Below are 18,970 nucleotides of genomic sequence, written 5' to 3' on the forward strand. Positions count from 1 at the left end.
TTATAAAAAAATAAGTAAAGGCTGTATAGTTTGACAAAAGTTTAAGTTACCCTAGTGTTGCATGGGAACAGTGTTTCTTATGATCACAACAGCATGACTAAGTAGGCAATGTTTAGAGTATATTGACATTCAGTGTTGAATTTTGTGCACATGTTTTTTATTTTGTTGAGATATCTGCATGTCATTAAAATGTGGTTCATTTTCTTTTCTCATTAGTTCATTTTTTTCTATGTGAAGACACTGTAATTTATTTTAATTTCATTTTCTTATTGTTAGATTTATTTTCCTCTGTAGTGACATGTAGAAAGGTATTTTTGGTATCATTCTTTGACTTTCTCAGAGGGTATTATCTAACTGATGACAGGAAAAAAAAATTTGTTCACATTTGTTGCTTATTTATTGCACATCTCAATACAATTATAATTTTTCTAATTTGCATGTTACAGAAATGAAGCGAGGACAAGAAAATATTAAATTAAAGAGAGAGAACATAAGCAAACAAGTGGTCATTGACTGAAATAATAATGTGCATGTTGTTTTCCCCCCTTCTCCCTCCTGCATGCAGGGATTTGGTTTCGTAACTTTCGAAAATAGTGCTGATGCGGACAGGGCGAGGGAGAAATTACACGGCACCGTGGTAGAGGGCCGTAAAATCGAGGTGCATGTTCAAAATATTTTCCTTTTCATCTTTTTTATAAATGTCTGCTTCACTCTCATTTGTTGTTTCAGATGCATCATTGGTGTCTTCTGTGTGCTCCCCTTTCCCCTTCCCATTGTTTATATATATATATTTATATATAAAGAGAGAGAATCTGGCCTTACTTGGGTTTTTTATTATTATTTCTTTTGTAATTATTATTATTATTGTTATTGCTGAAAGGTGGATGACGGATTTGAAAAAAAAAGCTTTAATATTTTGAAGTTATTATTTTGGATGTTTTGTAAATCAATGGGTGCAGTAGATTCCAAAAACCAGCCAACAAAAAAAAAAATTAGAAAAATTGAGAACAACAAAAAAAAAAGTGTGACAGACGAAACAAAAACAAACAAAAGGTTGTTTTTTTCTTTCTTTTTTTTTGTTTTCTTTTTCTTTTCCTTTTTTTTTTTTTTCTTTTCCTTTTTTTTTTATTTTTCTTTTTTTTTGCTGCAGGGTTGATGTGGGATCCACAGTGGCTTTCAAAAAATTCAGATTGGCAAAGAAGCATCCAAAAGATGCTCAAGAAGCAAAGCCAGAGTAGAGACCGAGCAATTTGCACATTTAATTTTAAGGAAGCCACGACGCTCTTTTGGCCGGGTGGCCTGAGCCATCCCCATCTCCAAAAAACCTCCACCCGTGTTTGCCATGCCACTGGATCCCCTTCAACACTGCCTCAGTCGTATCTGTTAGAATTGAAAAAAAAAAAAAAAAATTAAAAAAAATTAAAAAAAAAAAAGAGTTACCAATTGAAAATGCTGTCGTCTTTTGAGTAAGATGTTGCATATTTTGCCTTTTCATTTTCCCCCTCGACGGTAGCGCTTAGGGCCCTCACCAAACTCTCAGTAACCATGGTAACTGTATACATACCCATGCTGGCGATGGTGCTGAATGGTAAGTGGAGAAGTCCATCTGCCGTTTCACGTATTTAGCGCTGATATACCACGTGGATTTTTTTGACTTGTTGTATTAAGTTTTCTTGATGCTACATTTTTTTCTATATATTGGTACGCCTGTAATTGAGTGTACGTTTTAAGCAAGCCTGGGAGGCACTGATTGGATTGAGGATATGACTTCGTGCACATCTTACTCAGATTGTTAACTCCATATTGTGTTAAATAATGCACCCTCTTTTTATCCTTTTGTTAGCTGTGATTTTAAAGCTTGAATGATTTTGTTAATTCTTGCAATGAAAAAGGCTCTTGTTCCAAGTGTTGAATGCTAGATGTTGCTTTTCCAATGGTACTTCTCTTCTAAAGGGTTATGTTGCACACTTGCTAAAATTCGTTTGTCCCTTTTTTGACATTTTCTTTGTTTCCTTGTACCTTGTCTCTTTCCTTTCTACTCCACTGCATGTTCCTTCATATAATCTTTTTTTTTTTCTGTTTTGAGTATTTATTGTATCAGTGTTATCATGGAATACAAGCATGCTCTTAAGTCTTAAATTATGCAATACCTTTTAATTTGCTTTTAATGTCTTTTTATTAAAGTTTAAATGATATGACGTTGCTTTATTGAAATGATTTGTAAGTTAAAATGGTTATGAAAGTAAATGTAATTATAAATAGTATGATTTTGTTATGCACCTGTTGCCTTCTATAAATTAAATTGCATTTTATTTTCACATGACTAATAGCAGTAATAATGCATGCGTTTAATAGTGGCACGGGCCCTCCCCGTAACCCTTTCTAATCCCCTGTTCTATGTGCTTAGGTAAATAATGCCACAGCACGTGTAATGACAAATAAAAAGACCGTCAACCCTTACACGAACGGTAAGTGCGTGAGCCCGCTGCTCCGGGGCTGTCCCCGCATGCCAGACCCAGCCCTGCTCCTGGGGGTCCCTCTCTGCACCTCCTGCGTGCCCGGGGCTCAGAGCCCCAAGACACAGCGGGGCTGGGCGTGAATTCCTCTTCTGCAGAGCTTGGCTGATTCCCAGCCAGGTGGGCAGAGCACGAATCCCATTCTCCTGGTGGAATCCCGGGGTTTGCCCGCAGTGGATTTTGCATAGGACGGCGGGCAGGAAGGGAGAGGGAGAGGGATGCTCTCCACTGGCCTGAGCAGTGCTAGTGTAGAGATGAACTGAGGGGAGGGTTCAGCTTGGTTTGGGGGATGGATTCAGGATGGTTTGGGGGAGGGAGAGCAGCAAGAATGTCCTTCCTGTAGAACCTTTTAGTACCAGGACACACTTCTGGTCAAAGATCATTGTCCATGTCTGTCGCTGTTAGCCTCGCTCGAAAAGACACACAGAGCCAGGAATTTGGGAGAGCAGCAACCAGCAGAGAGGAATCTCTGCCCTTTGTTTATTACTTCCTATTCTATACCTTTAGAAAGGTGGCCATGGATTGGAGGGTGGTGTTCCCACCTCTCACCCACACTGGTCAAAGGGACTGTCACACAACCTCTCCTCTCCTTGGAGAGGAATGTGAAAACCATGGTAATATTTACACTTCACAATCTCCTGTTTGCATGACAGAGCGTGAGAAGGTTAAAACTTCTACTTTAATATGAACGCTCAGAAAACCAGGAGAATCTCATGGTGACACATATCCTCCTTCCGTTTGTTAGAAGAAGGGCAGACTGGTATCGAATGCTGCTTCCAGCTTTTTTCTTTTCCCGTGGAGAAACCAGAATTCCAAGCTATCTAAAAATATAATTCATTCCAATACTGACCTAAGTTGGTGTAAAGTTGTACAATAATGATAGGAAAAGGATCCATAGCTATTTGAGGGGTTTGGGAACAATGCATTTTTTAAATATTTCGTTTGGGAGTGTTTGATCACGTGCTTGAGTGCACCTTTACCGGTTCAGAAAATTCAAATTCAAACAAGTTCCTAACTCAGCCATGTCAAAGAATAGCACATGAACTGAAGTTAATTTCAATTATGCTTTCAGTTTTGCTAGACAGTTGTTGATATTTGCTTTTCAATTTCATTGTTTTTCCCGTCCAGTAGAAAGCAGATGAAATGTGCACATAAAGGTTTCCTGAGGCAGATTGGACTCTTTTCCACTTTGAAATATAATGGATTGTATTTTCTGTGTTTGAGGTCTCATTGGTGAGGGTTTACTAAAATCCAGGGCACACAGTAGCTTTATTTTTTAATGAAAGGCTTGTCATTTTCTCATAACACAGTAAAAATAAAACACAGGGATGGTTTTCATGTGATGTGATGATTGAGCTAGTTAAAATGATCTGGAGAAGAAAGGGCTGAAATTCCTCATGCTTTCTTAGAAACTGTTTTCTTCCTCGGTTTTTATGTATGTGTGAAGCTTGGCAAATTTTGCAGATGGGAAAATCTTGATTTTTACTGGTATTAAAGCATCCCAGTGAATCTAGAGAGAGACATGAGGCTTGACTGGATCACATAAATAGGTTTTGTTGCAATACAGAGCTAAATTAACCATGTGCATATGAGACTATGAACTCTGCCTGCTATGTTGTAATGCTAAAAGTACTTTTTCTATAAATGATGATACATATTTTGTATTCATATTATCCTAAGGCTATGAAACTGTTCATGAGCAAATAACATGTTGCATATCAGCACAGCCAGTGCTGAAGGAGGGGAATGGTGGTGATGAGAGATGGGAGATTTTTAGCCATGTGGTTTTAGGGAGGTTCATATCTGTGCCCTGCACTGCACGATTGCTTAGGTCATCCATTCTCATTTATTAATATCCAAGACCAGGATGAGCAAAATCTGCTGTTAAATGTTTCCCACTTGAGTGTTTTGTCATTTTCCATCCTGTTCCATCCGATCTAGGTCTCTCCAAAAATATCAGATACCCTGTTCAGTGCATAAATAACTAACATTTATTTATTGTGAACCCTGACATTCAAGGTGCTGCATGCAGAATATTCTTATGCACACCTTTTGTCAGGTATCCACCAAGCAAACCCTTGATTGCAAGTCATAGCTTTTGATTATTTTCATATTTTTTAGCTTTTTTTTTTAATTGTTTGAAGTCCCCTAAAGTAAACACCCAAGGACAATCACATCCCTCTTGCATAATCATCACAAGCAACAAGGAATGAAGTGCAGACGTGTAAGGGGCTTCATTTAGTTTCATCAGTGCTTAGACTATCAGTCATCCTGGCATGGTACCAGTCTAGTTCTTTATCATTTTGTCAGGAATTAACCACTGCTAGAGCTGATTATTTATTGAAGATTATTGTTGTCTAAAGTAAAGGTCTCATTTTTTAAATAAACAATAAGGCCAGGTTTTTCCACCAGCATGTTAAAATTTCCTAGACACTTCTGATGTAGATAGCCAGAAACATTTTGTTTGCACATGCCTTTTCCTTTGCTTCAGAACCACTTATTTTTTTATGCCTCTCTTTATCTTTCAAAGTGTGTGCTGTGACTGGCATGTTGTTGGCAGGTATTCAAAAGGTAGTTGGGGCACATGTATTCTATCAAAACGTCAGGAACTGATATTTATTTTAATTTACGGACAAGATTCACTCTGTTTTGTGTTTCATTCCTGAATACAGCTGCTTGTTTGATAACAGGGCTCATGTTGTTAATAGGATTGAAGAAGTCAGTAGATTTCAAGGCACAAAAACTTGTTTTTTAAAAAAAAATGTATACAGCTCTGTTCAAATGAGTGGTGTGCTTTTGTGTCCTAAATGATCTTTGAAATAAGTATGTTTTCCAGTGACTTTTGACTCCCCAAATGAGCAGTTGCTGGGAGAGTTTTTTTTGCTGGGTTTGTTATCAGTCAGGATGATTTTGATGGCTCACCTCATGCTTTGGAGATACAGGTGCTTTCTTATTTTTGTAAAGAAATTCAGTGTCAGGAGCACTACATGTTGGCAAAAATATTTGAGACATTTTTAGATGTTCTAACCTATCCTGTTCACAGTTGTACTTTCTTCTGATGCCCACATTGCAATTCAGGATGCTCATTCAGGAGTTGTAGGGTATGGAGAATTATGAGCAAGTACATTCAGAGAACTGCAGCAATAAAGGAGGAACATGAAACAGAGATCTGTAAAAGGATAAATGTATTTTAAAGTTTATACTAGTGGTGCTTTGGATTTGAGCCCTCTGTTGCTCTAAATTTAGATTTGAATTCACATCTAGTGCCTGTTAGCACAGTTAAATCCTCTCCTGCTCCCTGTGCTCCCTACCTGGGTAACAAACAGGAGGGAAGGAAATGGAGTCACAGGCTCCTTTCCTGCCCAAGCCTTTCTCTGGCCATGGGGGCCTCTCTGGTCTCTGAAGCAAAAATAATCCTCTTTGTGTTGGAATGCCCCATTTTCTACCTGAGCTTGTTACCCCAGGACCATTTCCATCCCTTCAGCACACTGGACACGTGCTGCTCTAGATGACTGGGGAGCTGGGTCAGGCACAGGGTTTTTTCTTCCCTTGGCTGGTTTTTAAGTTTCGGGCTTTTACAGTTTGAACTCAAGAAGGAGATTAATATTGTGACAGTAAGAAAAATGCACAAAATTACACCCACAGCCCAGAATTTGCCTCCTCCAGCTGCTGCAGAAGGGTTACTTGGCAGCTGCTGGCACGGATACATCAACTCCCATCACACTTGATTAACCCACACAGCTATGGGCCAGCACATTGTTGGCTGACAAGATAAAGTTAAGTTTAATTACTGTTATTTTCACGATGAAGCATTTCCTCCACAGGCTTCAAAAAGTTAGATGAGACAGCCATCAGTGGGAGAGGGGTAAGGAGCTGAAATATGAGACTGCCTTTCAGCTGTGAAGAACAATCTGTGTCTTCCAAGATTATTTTTTTCTTTCTCTCAGACAAATTGTGGCACTGTTAGTGTAACTTAGAAGCTGAGAGATGTCTGTCAGCTGCTTTGACAGCAAAAGCTGACAGATCTAAAATTCTGTCCAATCTTTCATTTTGGGTGGTGTTGATCAGTGGTCCTCTGGGGAAGTGTTGAATTTGAAATATTGGATATTCCCTAACATATATAAAGTTAGATATTTACCCAAATTCTCAAAATTTGAATGATTTTTAATCACAAAAAAAATGGCTAAAAGAGATGTTATAGTCTGATGTTACTGAATATAATCCTGTGGAATGGAAAAATTAAAGGATTGGGTTAAGGTCCTGTGGCATTTTTAGGAGGAAACACCTTTTAGCCCTTCTTGGCCAGGCACTTTCCAGCTTTCTTCCCTAACTGTCTTGGATACCCAGAGCAACTGCAGTCACTTCTACAGAGAAGGTGTCATGCAAAGATGCTTACCCTGAACTTATTCATGAGTTGCCTTTCAAAACCACCCCTCCCCTCTCTTACTGAGCAGTTAATTACTGGGAAATAGGTACTGTGCGTGACAGAGGTACCTTGAAAGGGTGGGAATAGTTTGTTTGTTATTGAGACTTTGCATTGTGCTTTTTCAGTCTTACAATGCCTTGATGTTTTATGATTTCCCACTGTGCTTTTGTATTACGTGATATGGCCAAGGCAGAAATAAACCTAGTGTGCTTTTAAATTCTTCTAATTGTGGCTTTTGTGATTTTGAAAAGCCTTGTTGGCAGTGTCTGGGATTGTATTTTGATTCCAGAAGCAGTTCTAAATTCTAAGTACCATAGCTCTGGAGTTTACAACATGCTTTTGCACAGGGTTTTTTTCTTTATTCCCATTTACAAAGAGTGCTTCCCACTCCTCTGACTTGAGGGTGCTTTAGGAAAACCCCCTAATTTTTCAGTTGCAGTAGTTTAAAATAATTGTTCACTTAAGGGAAAAGAGAGTGTGGGTGGGGGGATGTTCTGTGGAGTTTGCAGTTAGCTGGGAGCTGCCTGTGGCTGAGCAAACCGCAGTGTGTGGCACTGCACCACGGCTGAGAACACCAACGAGTCCTTGGCAGCTCTTGCTCTTCTCTTGCCCCTTCCCCTCCAGTCCCTCCAGCCTGGTTATCTTTAATAAGAGTTATCTTTAATATCCCCTGTGCTTTGCACACCCCTGGGTACTCCAGGCTTGCCTGGGAATGCTGCCTCAGGTGTAAAGTGCAAGCCATCATTTGGAGTTTGGCCAGAACACGGGTACAGAGGTCTGGGAGTTCTGTGCCGTGGTTCTGTGGCAGGGTTTAGTAGGAGCATTTAGGGATTATTTAGGAGCAAGGCAGTGGCTGATCTGTACCCCCTGAGACTGGACCCCACAGAACCTCTCCTCCCTGTCACAACAGACATTTCCACGCTGTGGCTGTGCTTTCATTTTGCCACGGTAGAATCCAAATGCTCTGATTATTTTGTTGCCCCGTAACCTCCACTAGCAAAGGCTTATCAGAAATGTTTGTGTCCAGAGAATGAACTGCCCTGGCTCCTCTGGCTCATGACCAGAGAGCCAAAGCCATGCCTAAGAACTCATCTGCCCTGTGCTAGAGGCTATGGGGGTGTCTGAGCTAGTGCTGACTTCATTCCAGAGCTGAAGGGAGTAAATCCATGTGCATTTCAGCCAAGGCAGTTCCCCTGGCCATTTAATCCTGTGCCACGTGTCTGGAGCATTTCTTGTTTCATGGCTTATTTCCATACCTCAGACTCTCCTATTAAAGATCTGTAACCAAAGATGCCTGAGAAACTTGAATTACAATGACCTTTTTTGCAAAAATTTTGCCTGCATTTTCTGTACAATAGTAATTATAGTAATAATAATAATGGTTGCTGTTATTATCACTAATTGTTATGTTTTTTTTTTGCTGCAGGCTGGAAATTAAATCCAGTTGTTGGTGCAGTTTATAGTCCAGAGTTCTATGCAGGTAAGGATTGCTCTGTGATTGTCCCACTGGCCATATTTCATTTAAGTATTCTTTAAAACATGCAAAAGTACAGAATCTGTGTTTGGTGTGAGGTTTGCTTTCTTTGTGTGATTCATGTTATTTACAAGTCATTTTTACATTTGCAATTCAAGATTTTACCTTACCTGGGCGTAATAAACTTTATAGAAGATATATGAATGTCTTTTTATTGGAAAATAGATAGTATAACAGGGAATGTACTGCAATATCCTAACCTTACATGAGATTTTATTCTATTTCATATTTTAGTGAATTCTCTTTCTTCCAGGGATTTTTTAGGAAGGAAAAACAGTAAGGAACAGGAAAAAATCTTATCTATAAATATGTGTGTGTATATATATATATATAGTACATACATGTATGTAGACATACATAGGTATAGAGTAAATGCAATCATAACTTTTTTCCTGAGGATTTTTCTTTACATTTTGTAATTAATTTTTCAGTTGGATTTTTTTTGTATTTTCAATCTCTATTTTCACCTGAGACCAGATTCTGATTCTGGTTGCATCTTGGAGTTAGAGATTCAGTTTTTGCCTGCTGTTGTGAATAGCAGTAGTTTCTAAATATGCTTTAGGAACAGAATTGAAAATAAACTTATTTGTAGTCCAAAACCCAGCTGGTTCCAGAGGAATTTGAATGCTGCCCACAAACAGCCATCAGGAAAGCATTTTCCATGGATGGTAGTTAAGCATGGGAAGAGGTTGTCTGCAGAATCTGGGGAATCTCTACTCATGGAGATCTTTGAGTCCTCAGCTGACAAAGCTGAAAAACTTTTGTTACTTTGAGGGACTTCAAGAGATGAAAATTGTTGAAAAGGGCACTATTACAAACACATGTTTGTGGCTAAAAAACCACAATGAGATAGATAAAAATCCTCTAATTAGGGGAAAAGTGGCACAGTATAATAAAAATACCAACTTGGCATTCGTTGAATTGCAGTATTTTATGCAGGCAGAATTTATTTCCTTGATGATGTATGTCTGTGTTGAAAACAGGAATTTAACATTGATCTCGTTTGAGTAGTTAGTGAACCAACCCTGAACCTGCATAAATTAGAAAGTCAGAGTTATTAGTCATTTTATATAAATGACTTTGTGTTAATGACAAATATAATAATATTCCCATAGTACAGTAATCAATTTTCTAATACGTACGCAGAATTAACAATCTGACTTATAATTGTCTCATGAAGTAGGGCATGAAGAGTTCACATAGTTTGTAAATTAAAATCAATATTTTCAATCTCTCCTGAAGGTAATTTTCCTAATTTACTGGACTTTTCCCTAACATTTATTTTGTCTTTTAATTATAAAATGGCAGGTTATTGATTTTTTGGTATAACCTCCTAAAGTCCCAAGTGCATTTTTATTGCCAACACTAGGGAGGTGTTTGCCCTTCTTAATGAGAATCTTTAATTACCATTAGAAGAGTTTTAATTTTATGAATTATGACACGAACTCCACCACACCTTTGCAGAAAGTTCCATCAAGATACTTCATTTATTTCAGATTTTTTTTTTTGTTTGTTTATACTTCCAGGAAGTTTATGTTTGGATTTTGTTGGGTCTTTCAATGCATGTCAAATGCATTTTATTTATATTGGCTAAAATACGATATCTCTCACAATTAAACGTATAAGCTTTCTTTTAAACAGTTTAGTTAAAATTGTCCAGATCTCCTAAAGTCGTTAGGAAATGAAACAGTAAAACCACACTGCAATTCTCATGTGTCAGAATAGAGCAGTGTGACTTGCCTTTACTTTTGGGTTCTCTCCACCACCTGCCTTAGAGAAGAATCAATTGAATTTTTGAAGATTATAAAAATGGAGATGTGATTTTTTTTTTAAGACAGAGTTCTGCTTGTTCAGTTTACTTACTGTCTCCAGCACTGTCATGAGAAAACTGCACCAACTTTTTCACAGTCAGTGCGAGAAGTTCCTTGAGCTCCTAATAAATGATGAAAAATTTGGCCACTCCTGAAATAAAGATGATACATTTACAGAGAAACCGTTGATTTAAAGTACCTTTAATCTTCATAAATAAGTGAAAAACAGAAGGTTGTACAAAGCTGTCAGGATGGCACTGATGAATGGCAAATTCCCCCGTCTCTCGATTGCCGGCGGCGCCGCAGCCGCGAGGCTTCCCCGTATTGTACATCAAATCTGCCAACTCATTTCTGTGATTAAATATTCCATCAGCGCGGGCTGGGAGGCGGTAAAGCTTAACAAGATTCATAAGATGCACCACTTGAATACACATAACTCACTTCCTTGGATGGAGAGCACCCCGCGTGCACAGGAAAATTAGAACTGAGCTAAATTACTCCGTGAGACAAGATCAATAGAGAAAGGAGAAGATCCCCTAATGCAATGCAAATCTAAGATATAGTTATGTCCTGACAACTTGAAGCAGACAATTAAAGTCAAATAGGGAGGAACGCAATGTAAATCAACCCTAAAACCTTGAAGGTAATGGTAAACAGTAGGACCAGTGACATGATTGTTATAGCTAGGGGTGGTTTTGGAGTGTACGCTTCTGTGAAGAAAAACCTTTATTGAGAAAAACGCGTGGCGGCTAAAAATGGAGACTCCTCAGCAGACACTGTGGCAGGAGAGTATTACCTGGGGACTGCAAAATACTGTATATTTAGAAAGCACTATGGATTTTTCTTCCTGGGTAGCCCTTCTAAGGCTGTTTTTGTGCCTGTGAAATGCCCGTGCTGCAGTAAATTCCAGCGCTCTGGAATCGCGGTTCTTTAGTCCGGGTAGGGTTGCTGTGGATTTCCAGGGACACGTTTGGGAAGGGCCCTCTGGAGACTCCTGCTGCACTTCCAGACCCCAGCAAGGCTCCCTGATGGCCACCAATCCCTGCCCTTCCCACCCTTCTGCTGGGAAGTCCTAAAACGATATTTTAGAGAAAAATAAAGGATTTTTTTTCATGTACCATTCCAGCTTTTCAAAGAATTGCACTTTCCCATATATGATTGTGGATAGGAAATTTTTCAAAAGATGACTTATGTTCACACAGTCTCCCTCTAGTAAATAAAAACATACTATTTAAGTTTATTTAAGGAGGGTTTTCTCTTATGAGAAAGGAATGCTTAATGAAGTTGTGTTATCCATTTCTTATATTTTCCCGTAAAATATTTATTAAATTCTTAGGCAGGTCCTAATAAGGAAATTGCTAAGAAGGACTCTATAATTTGTCTCATGAAGTCTTCATGGAAACTGGGATAATTTTTTCATCTATTTGTATTTCCATTCAGTTTTAAATACATCCCATAGTTTTCCTGTATTTAAGCTAGAGTCTGCTCTTTTCCCCATACACTCATTTATGGCTGGGAAAATACAGATTTGCAGCTGAGTTTCTTTACTAGCTATGCTCTGGTACTTTCTTTGTTTCTGCAGTTTGTTATAATATCATTTTCACCTGCTTATTTTTATATAGTGTATATTTTATCTGTAATACCAAGCCTTTCTTTCTGCCTCAGGCAGTCTGGCAGCCAAGTTTCGTGTTGTTCCTTTCAGTTATTGAAGATCTTTTTGGTTTTCTCTTTTGGGTTTTGGAACGATGAATTTTTGAGCAATCTCTTGCACTCTTCTTATTGAAATACAGGATATTGTTGCACCTGTGTTACTGCAGCAGATCAGTCCTGTACAGCAGGTAGCTTGAGACACAGTAAAGCCACTTTAAAAGACTTTTTTTTTTGCTCCTGGCAGAAAACAGTTTTGTTATACCGGTTGGAGAGGCTCATTTTTGGCAGTTCCCAAATGCAAGGTGGGGGAAAAGATGTCACAGAAATCACCTGGAAATCTAGTGAATACTCTTTCAGAGAACAGTGGAATCCACAGTAACTGACATGAGAAAATATTCTTGTCCGGTCATTTCCAACAAACAGTATTTCAGAAATTTCAAAGTTTGAGTTGACAGTGGAGAAAGAAAGGACTGAAATTAGTGGAGAAGAACCATTAGAGCAAATCACTGAGCACAGCTCAGTGGAGAGCAGGATATCCCATCCTTCTTTGACTCAAGGCACTGTTATTTTTCCTGAGTTTTATTAAGTTCTCAGGGTTTCAGGAGATGGTTCCAAGCCATCCCACATTGCTGAGCAGTTGTATTCACTTCATGAATAACCTTAACCCAGTGAAGACTATTGTAAGCACCCAGCTTCTTGGGCAGTTGTTCCACAAACACTGATACAATTTTCCCCATCACTCAAAATAGAAGAGAGGGGAAGAGTTTGTGCATTTTAAACTATTTTATCAGCCCTCAGAGGACAGGGAAGTTTTAGATGCTCGGGGCTTTTTGGCATTTGGAAGCCAGCAGTATCCACCAGCCAGCAACAATCAGATTCTGTAACAAACTTCCTCTCAAAAATTTGTTCAAAAGTTTGGAATAGAATGTAATATATAATTAGAAGTGAAGAACTACCATAGCAATATATATAAAAACATGCCCTTAAGTGAGATGAATCCAGGGGAAGAGAGGATTCCTGTACACTTGCTAATGCTGATTCTCTTTGTTCATGTCTTAAAGCATCTATTTCTGGAGTGTAAGAGCACCTGGGATTCATTTCATCTTTCTAGTGTTTCTCTTTGAATTTAAATGAGTCTTGCATAAGCTCAGCAAATACCCTGGAAACACTTCTCAGTGAAGGTGTTTGGAGTTGGGGAAGCTGAATTATATGCTTGCACAGCATTCTAATCCTGGGGTAAAAGTTCACTCTGTTGTATCTCTAAAGCAGATTTTTTCTAAAAGCTGTCTGCCACTCCATAAATTAACTCATTTTACCATTTGATTGCACACACTTGGATTCAAACTTTGCTATTGACTAAGCAGATTTTCCTAAATAAATATATTTGCAGTAGTGTTAGATAAGCAGCTTAAATAGTTTTCTAACTATAGTCAAATAATTATTGTTTAATATTCCACGTGTGTTGTACAGATGCCTCTTTTCAAGTATAATTCAGGGCTGTAAATGTTGTTTCAAAAATCATGATGTTAAAAGTACAAATGAGGAGTTCCTAGGTAGATTAACACCACTGATGACAGCTAATGCATTTCTAAAACTCTGTGGAGCTTTTACAAGCCGTTACAGAGGAAATCCTGGTTTATGAAAGATGAATAAAGCCAGTAGAAAAATGGAATTCAGCATCTGCACTAGCTATTTACTAAAAAAAAAAAAAATATATATATATATAATAATAATCCAGAATTAATTATGCCTGATGCTACATTATAATGAGTTCTTCATTAGAATGTATACCCTCATGGAAACTAAACAAGCTTATTCAAAGCTAAAGCCAATGAGTTATTTTTTAAATGTTAATTGAGTCAATGGGTTACATATTTAAATCTGGAGCAGGATTAATCTACCTGTATTCACCATTGTTTTGAAGTCTGCACATTTTAAAGAGACGACAACAGATGCTGTCAGTGTTACCCTTTTTGAAGGTGTTTCCCTTGGATTTATATCACACAGGATATCCTTAGGGTTTGATACTCTTGTGTGTGATCTCTAGAAGAATTTCCATGGATTTGATTATCTGATTGTAAATCTTCAACCCTAGATACAGCTTTATGCCAGAAGGTAGGGAACTGTTAAGAAGGGAGTTTTTGCTTCTTCAGTATAAAAGTTTGTGAATTTTGACCCTAGTCCAGTATGAGGAACCATTTGATTATGGATTATGAACTGGATTATGATGGATTTGTTCACAAACAGAATCGGTACAAACAGGAAATCTGTATTTGCTGGAAGGTGGAGCTCTTTCAAAATAGGGGAAAGAATATGTTTGGGAGTGGGTGGTTGGATCTCTGTGATGGTAAAATCTTGCTGAGATGTAGGTCTTGATCTGATGACCATGTTTCCATGCTTCTCCTGAGTTCACATAGTAAGTTGTGTTATTTTTTAGAGATTACCTAAATAACCTAAAAGAAAACCTTCTGAGCAAACAGGATCTGTAGTGTCCTTCCTTTGTCATTGAGTTGTGTCTGAGTTCTTGTGTTTGTTCAGTTATTTTTTATTGTGGATATAATTGACCAAATTTTAAAGGGCTTAAAATAGTTAAGTACTGTTCCTTACTCACAAAGAAAATCTTTAAAGAAAAATTGTCCTTGGACTTCTCTTATATCCTTCTGCTGTTTAGTGAAAATGTGTTCTGTGGCTTCCTGGTTAGTGAGAGACCAGAATAAATCAGGTGACAGCCTCTCCAGTCTGTGTATGGTGCAGTTTTGAGGCTGGACATAAATCCAGCTGTTTTAGAGCTACTGCTCGTGTCTCACCAACTACCTGGGCACCAGGGGTGAGCCTGACACTGCCTGGGCCTCAGCTGGGGCTGCCAGATGCACTTTTAGAATAAAACTGGGGCTGTAATCCAAGTACCAGCCATGGATAGATGTAAAAAACACTGGCTTAAGGATCTCCCAGAGGAAAATTTAGACAAACCACAAGGTCATCACTAAAACGTTTGTTTGTTCAGAACTGGGTGGGATATTTGCAATGCTGGATAAGTTGGTAGCAGTTATGGGGAGGAATAAATTCCCCTGATTAGAAGAATAACCAAGTTAGGAAGATCCATGTGTTAGGATGGACAGTCAGGCAGACAAACTATTCTGAAATGTAAAGTAATAAAGTAATATATGAAATGTAAAGTTAATACACTTAAGTGGAATGGAAAACAACTCTGCTCTGTGTTAAACCTTGATTACATCTGTGAATTAATGCTAAAGCAGTTTAAGATTATGGTTAATTGTATTCCAAACATATTGCTAATGTTTTCTCTTCTTTCTTATGCATTTTTTTCCCATTTTGGGCATTGGATGACAGGATCCCCAATATGCACTGTAATTGCATTTCACAGTACTTATTGAGAGTAACTTCCAGAATACAGTTCTCATTCATTTATTCATTATGGAGGTAGCTGAGAGGGGGCTGTTCTTTCCAAGCTTTACAAGCTCTGTTGGTTTGGTGCTCTCAGATGTTCTTTGGAAATCTCCAAGCACAGAATTGCTTCTAGTAAAAGTGAGTGCTTTGGAAACTTTGGAAACGTTGCATTACCATTTTTGTAATGCTTTTTCATGCTCCTGAAATTCTGGAACCTGTCTGGGCTGGGAAAGAAATAGACTAGCTAAAGCCAGGATTATGCATGATGATTCAATTTTTGGTCTTTTATATTCTCAGCTTGTCATTCAGAATAGAATTTTATTTATAAGTCAGAACCAGCATTCACTGGTGTAAGCAAAGAGAACTGAGGGATTAGTAATTTGCATCTCTGCATCTAATTGCATTAGATTTACATCTCTGTCCTATAGATTTACTGAAATAGGTAATTTGCACAGAAAATAGTGTCTTGACACAATATGAGAGGATAAAGCATAAACACATCCACTTGTAATCCCTGCAGGGCCCTGTTGAAACTGCAGTGTTTGTGTTTGGGCAGAAAGGCTCCAGTTTCATCTATTCTGTGATTCTTCTCCTATTGCAATCTTTATTCAACAGGCAGGCATATGAATGCAATTAATTTTAGTTATTAGCAGAACACGAGTGCATTTTGTATATTCTCAAGCATCTTCTTTCAAGAAGAGTGTGATTCCAGCTCAGAGTTTACTTCAGAACTTTACACTTCAGAATTTCTCTTGTGTTTTTTCTCATAGTTACAAGTGAACCAAGAATAGCCATCATTTACCTTCTTACCTGCTGTGTCTGCTAGAGGACCTGGAAAGATTAGGAATGAGGACTTGACTTTTGAAATATCCTGAACAACTTCAATGGGATGCATGTCCCAGTAGAAAATAATGTCACTGAATGTCACAGAGTCTGTGTGCACCTGAGGCTGTAGAGAGGCATCTTATAGTAAACATATTTTGCAGGAAATCAGGATAGTGCCATCCTTTTTTTCATGACTACATAGTGCATGTTTATAAAGTTTTTATACCTTTCTGCTGGCAGTGTGGGGATAAGGATTTGCACGTGGATGCCAGTTATAAAGTTCACTAAAGGAGCACAGAGGAACTCTCTAAGCATGGTGCAGATTTTGAGCTTGTGCAATTTAGCTTCAGTTTGGTTACCAGACAAGAAAGGCCTGTGTCTTATTAATAATTTTTAAATCATTTTGGAAAGGGCAGTTTGCTGCAATTGCTTTGCTTTTTGAATGGAAACACGACATGAATTGTTCCTGCAGTGCAGCCAGGCTGTGGGAAGACTGGATTGTTAATTAAATTAGAAACAAGTCAGTCACACAGTGTGTTTTTAAGCAGGCAGGAGAAGGAGAGATCCCTGCTCCTGTCGGATGAGTTCCATGTCCTACAGAGGGAAGAGGTGGGGAGAAGGGGAATTAGGGGGGATTATTTCCTACCAGAGCTGTAAAATTTGTTGCTTCTCTGATTTTTACCTCCATCATATTGACCCCTTCCAATCCCAATTTGTGACAGCATCCTGGATAAAGCACAGGAATAACTGGGGAGAGAGGTCTGTTTCCCAAAAGCTGGGAAATGGATGATATGGGCAGCAAAGAATAATTGGAAGGGTGGCTGACAAATGATGTTTGCTGTAACAGTCATTGCCATTCCCTGAATCAGTGCCACAGTTCATTGGGTGTTTTGAGGACACTCTGAGAGGGGTGATAATAAAGAAACATCCACTTGGCTTAGTGATGGAAAGGAAAATTAATGTCTTAAATAGAATTTTTGGATAGAGAGGTCCCAGGAGATGTCTTAGAGACATATACCTTCACTGGCTGTTTTTTTAGTATTTTTTCCCCTCCCTCTCTTTCAGACAATGTCGATCAGGTTATATGTGAGTCAGGGACTTACTACATAAATGTATGTATAGAGCACAGAGTCTCATCACCACCAGCAAGCACACCCAGGCTGTTCAATAATTGAATGTATTTCAGGTTTGCTGTCAGGAGGCAATATAGAAACGGGTTTGGACTTAGAAAAATCAACTTTAGACATCAACTATTTTAATTCTCCTCCCTATCCTCTTGTTTAAGTGAAACTACATATAAGCTTTGCTGGGATTAAGCATAGGTTTTGTTTGTATTTTTAACACATTGGAAGACAGGAGGTGTGCAGTTTGGGCTTCTGCTGCTTTATTCCTTTTTAAAAATGGATGAAATCCTGTGTATCAAGACAATCATCCATGAGTGGTTGTGTTAAAATCTGAAGGCTATTATTCAATTTATAGAGATCCCAGATAACTGAAGGCCCTCACAGAGCACTTCTTTTTGAATTAACAGCATATTTAGAAGCATGCTAGGTCTGTGTAGTTTGACTGTTGATACTGAAGGGCTAAGAGAGCACTTAACGACTATTATGTATTCAAGAGAGAGGCTGTAGAGGCTCTGTTTAAATTCCCCAGTCAGAAGGGACAATGGAAGCTAACATACACTATTACTGCACAACAGGAGCCTTTTATTAGGTGTTTCTGATCCCTTTCTTTGAGACATTTTGAAATAATCCATCACAGAACAATATATCAGACCAAAACAAAAATAGGGCTATTTCTGTCTGAAAGTGCCAATATTAAATTACACTTCTAGAACAGCAAACCAAGAGTGGACATGGATTGCTTATGAGGATCCTTGATACACTTGCAAATCTCCTGATTTTTCATGGGAGATGCAGCTTTACGGTTTTATTCATGCATTGAACACCAAACTGTTTAGGAATAATAGCTGCTGCAAAAGGCACAAAGGAAAGGAGTGATCAGAATGATCAGAACTAACTCAAGAACCAGCTATCATCCAGCTGGACTGGGAGAAAAAGAAAATGAAAAAAACAATCACTGAACTCAACAAAGAATGGGGTTTTCTTAGATTTAGATTTAGATTAGGCTCTTAAAATAACAGTTTATAATAATGTAGGCAAAATGAGACTCAAATAGCTTTGTTTATTAATCACTTTTTTTTTTTCTGTGGCTTAGTTTGGATTTCTTTGTTTGTAAATACTGTTAAAGAATGGATGAACTGGTACTTAGTTGTGAGAGGCATTAAGAAGCTCCTTTTGGTAATACAATAGAAAAAAAAAATGTGTAAATAGCAGCTGAGTTACCTGGAAAGCTGAGAGCACCATGGATTAGAGAAATGGAATCATCACTAAATCTCCTTGTGTGTAGGAAGTCGCTCAGTTCCTGTGTTACAAACACTTGTTTGTGCACTAAACCCCAGAGCAGCCCAGCCCTGGATGTTGATTTGGGTAATTCCTGCCCCTGGAAAAGCCTGAGTGCTTCCCCTGGTTGTGGAGGCAGCAGCTGGATGCTGAGGAGAACCAGCCCCACGCCAGTTCCCAGCTCTCCCAAGAGCTTTCTGTGCAGCTCTGCCTCCTTAGGATCCCCAGAGTGAGAACATTCCCCCGTGTCTCCCTTGGTTGTGTTCCAGGGCAAAGCCCCAATGAGCAACGTCTGTCCTCCTTGTTTTTTTTGTAATACCCCCCAAAATTCTTGGCAAATAAATACCATAGCTGTAAAGAAAAGATTACTTCTTCTGCATCTAATTTTTGTATTAAAA

At 38.5% G+C, this 18,970-nt stretch overlaps 1 protein-coding gene across 34 annotated transcripts in view; it reads left to right on the plus strand.

The window, feature by feature from the left end:
• Window positions 1-18,970, plus strand: part of RBFOX1 (RNA binding fox-1 homolog 1) — an 818,485-nt gene that overhangs the window by 730,050 nt on the left and 69,465 nt on the right. For all 34 annotated transcript variants that reach the window (XM_063414918.1, XM_063414939.1, XM_063414937.1 and 31 more), the window contains 3 exons: window positions 566-658; window positions 2,408-2,468; window positions 8,369-8,422. In XM_063414918.1, coding sequence (XP_063270988.1) covers window positions 566-658; window positions 2,408-2,468; window positions 8,369-8,422 — 208 coding nt within the window. The remainder of the gene's footprint in view (window positions 1-565; window positions 659-2,407; window positions 2,469-8,368; window positions 8,423-18,970) is intronic.

This window comes from Prinia subflava, chromosome 17, assembly GCF_021018805.1.
Source record: "Prinia subflava isolate CZ2003 ecotype Zambia chromosome 17, Cam_Psub_1.2, whole genome shotgun sequence".
Taxonomy (NCBI): domain Eukaryota; kingdom Metazoa; phylum Chordata; class Aves; order Passeriformes; family Cisticolidae; genus Prinia; species Prinia subflava.